At 39.4% G+C, this 3,262-nt stretch overlaps 1 protein-coding gene across 4 annotated transcripts; it reads right to left on the bottom strand.

Annotated features, from left to right (window-relative positions):
* Window positions 1-3,262, bottom strand: LOC113719499 (eukaryotic peptide chain release factor subunit 1-2). Of its 4 annotated transcripts, none has more exons than XR_011825187.1 (3): window positions 3,101-3,262; window positions 692-2,152; window positions 1-547 (listed from the first exon to the last, which is right to left on the bottom strand). XR_011825187.1 is itself a non-coding variant. In XM_072072232.1 (2 exons), exons 1-2 carry the CDS (start codon window positions 2,787-2,789, stop codon window positions 820-822), a joined length of 1,344 nt encoding a protein of 447 aa, XP_071928333.1. In that variant the 5' UTR covers window positions 2,790-3,084; the 3' UTR covers window positions 687-819. The 4 variants fall into 4 exon arrangements, 1 of the variants encoding a protein (XP_071928333.1); XR_011825188.1 differs by having other exon boundaries at window positions 3,104-3,259; XR_011825186.1 differs by lacking the exon at window positions 3,101-3,262 and adding an exon at window positions 2,779-3,083.

Raw genomic sequence — 3,262 nt, 5'->3', positions numbered from 1 at the left:
GACTCCCACAAACACGTCTCTTTTGCAAACCAACATTCAAAGCAACTCAACCAACGTAACAGGGCTTTAGGCAACAGGTTACAGGATCACTGATCCAAAAATACCATTTTCTACTATTACCACAAACACTAGACATGCCAAAGTCAATGTCAACAGGTCCACAATTGTTGACATTTACCACAATGCAACATCATCATCATCATAGACAATATAATAGCTGTCCATTATTCACCGCAAACACTTTAATAGTAGCCATAGAACTAATAGTAGCCATGTTCTATGGAAAATACTGCAGACTTGACGCAATCCCACACCATAGATCCTACATAGAACTACTAAATGTAAGTTTCTCTCTCAAGAAAGTACATGGAATATGTTTCCAAAACCAACTGCCCAAGGAGCAAGCTCCTCCAATGCCTTCTTGAGTATCTTTAGTACTTAATTCTTCCAGCAAGCAAGTTGATTATCAAGCAGTGCAACCTTCGTATCACCTCCCAGTAGAAACGTGGGAGGGACTGGTAAATTCTTTTCACCTGATACTTCATATCTGTCCATTAATCAAAACATGCAAAACACATAAAGCTAACTAATGTTCAAAACAGCAAAGATTAGCATCAACAACAATTAGTAATGTTAATAGTATCTGCAAAAGATGGAACATGAGCGGTAGGAAAAAGAAATGCCAATTGACCTTTATATAACTCCTTGAAATCTTTCAGGCACTAGCACCATATCCGAATGAACCTGCGCGAGCCCTCGCGCACTGGTGCAGGCTTGGTGCTGCCTCCCTGCACCAGCATTTAAGAACTTAATTGATTGCTATTCAGAATCATCGTAAACTTCTCCTTCATCAGACAGGTCATCAAAAGCTCGAACATCAAGCTGGTATCGCAAGATCCCTCCAATTCCTCCAAAACCTCTACAAAACTGAGATCCCTCTTGTGACTTGTTGGTGACGAACTCCAGACTGCAGCCAAACCGTTTATACTCATTAGCAAACCACTCAAGCAAGGAGATCTTATCCTCAACCTCCAGGTCAGAATTACTAGCTGGGTCCCTAAAGTTGTTCTGATCAGCCTCTTGCTCCTTATTAAAGTGCTTAACAAGAACTTCACCTGTGGAACTATTCTTTAGAGTATATCTAGTCACATCCAGGTTTTCCCACACAATGAGAGTCTCAACAGCACCCATCTCAAGAACTTTTAATGTGTCATCCACACCAAAAACGTACTTCCCAGTATCCTGACTTATCTCCTCGAAATATTTGCCTATCAAACGCTTCTCCTGGATAAACTTGACATTGGACAAGATTTCAGATGACAACTCAATTGCCTGATTAAAACCATTTTCACCACCATAAGAGACGTCCACCACATTCAAAATTTTTGCCTGAAGACGGGGATCAAACATGTCAGACTGACTAAGTTCGGTCTTAAAGTCAGCTGATCCAGCAAGAATTAGTCCCGAGACATTGGGCTGACTTGTTGACGGATTTATATAGAACTGGGTAGCCAGTTCTGCAGTCTTCCTGACATAGTTATGGCGCTTCTCCATTCGAAGACGAGCAAAACGGAGAGCTGACTGCCCTCCTCTTCCATGCTTCTTGGGGAGGTCAACGCTAAACTTGTGAAGGACCTCCCTTGTATTGCCACTCAAAGTTCCAAAGAGTGTCCCATTACCATCCATAACAATGAAGCCAAACTTGTCATCAGATTCTAGAAGTTCATTCAGCGCTTCTGTATGGAACTTGTTGTCACAGAGATACAAAGAGGCATTGATAGGTCTAAAAGGCTCAAAATCAATGGTGACCTTCTTCTCCTTCCCATCGTCAGTCACGATAGTTCCAGTGTAAAGCACAAGCCCATTGGGTGGTACTTTATTGTAAAGTTTTAGTCTTTGCTGAGCAGATGTAATCGCAGCCAGAACAGATTGTCGGTTCACCCTACTTTTAATGTTAGATGCAGTTCCGAATTCATCTCCAAGCATCTTAGTGACTCGGGATATTTGATCACGTGGAGGCATAATAAGAGAAATCATGCTCGTTCCATTACCTCGAGCTGCCTCAAGTGCTTTTATGAGTTTCTTAATCTTCCATATCTCAATATTCTTATCAATTTCATGAGCATCAGCCATCGCAGATTGACTCAGTACGCTGCAAATACAACAAAAAAACATACATCAGAACAGGATATTTCTCACTTGATTAAGTACCAAAACAAAACAAAAATCAGCTATATGAAAAATCAGCTATTTGAAGAATTTCTTTATGATATGAAAAGAAGCCATCCCATAGGTCACATCTGAAGTCTGAAATGCAATCATGTTCTAAACACCATAGAATCTCATGTCTCAAACAGTGAAAAGGATAAGCAGCAAGAGGTTCACTTTTATATTTTGTCTGCCGTAATTGGCAAGAAAAGCTACGAGGAATTTGTGAAAAAAATGAAGAGATTGAACAATTTAACTACTTCCCCCTCAGAGATTCTGGAGGGTCCAAAACTTCCTCACAGATGTTGAGGAGCAAAATCAAAAGACATAAATCCAAAACCTTTTTATTTTTTTCTTGAACGCACGACGGGGAAAGAACTCAATAAAGCATCTCCTCATTTCCTTCTCCCGCAAAACTTCAAAATGTTCACTTTTTATTTCTTCCCCAATATCCTAAACTAAGCTAGGCCAATTAACCTATATAAACATGATTGCCCACAAACATGTACAAAATCTTACTTAAACAAAAAGGAAACAGAAACAGAACAAGACATATGACTCCAAATTTACCTGGCAAACATTTAAACGCCTGATTTACGAAGATAGAGAACCTATCCAAACAAATTCACATACAAAAACATACACAAATCAATAAATAAGCAACAATCAAGCTCTAAAATCGTCGACAAAATGCCCAATAAAATTATCTGCAGAGAACCGACAAATCATCAGCGTGTCATGATAAAATTTGTAGATCTAGAACTACACCAGTCAAACGATTATCAACAGGACAAAAGACGGAAAAAATTGAACAAATCAAACAAAAAAATCGCATAATTCAGGTAGGAAAACACAGAGACAACTGGGGCAAAAATTAGGGCTTGAGAGATACCACCGTAGAGAGAATGGAAAGCTTGAGATGTACGCGGCAGCAGAAGGCTTGTTTGTGGAAATGTACCCAAAATGCGGAGCTCTATATATATATACAAAGACAAAGAAAGGTCGGTTTGAAAATAGTTATGGGCTGGGGAAAATAATTAGTATTGAGATTAAA

Source organism: Coffea arabica, chromosome 11e (assembly GCF_036785885.1).
Source record: "Coffea arabica cultivar ET-39 chromosome 11e, Coffea Arabica ET-39 HiFi, whole genome shotgun sequence".
NCBI lineage: Eukaryota > Viridiplantae > Streptophyta > Magnoliopsida > Gentianales > Rubiaceae > Coffea > Coffea arabica.
The sequence above is the reverse complement of the archived record's forward strand: the minus strand, read 5'-3'. Positions and strand labels throughout refer to the sequence as shown.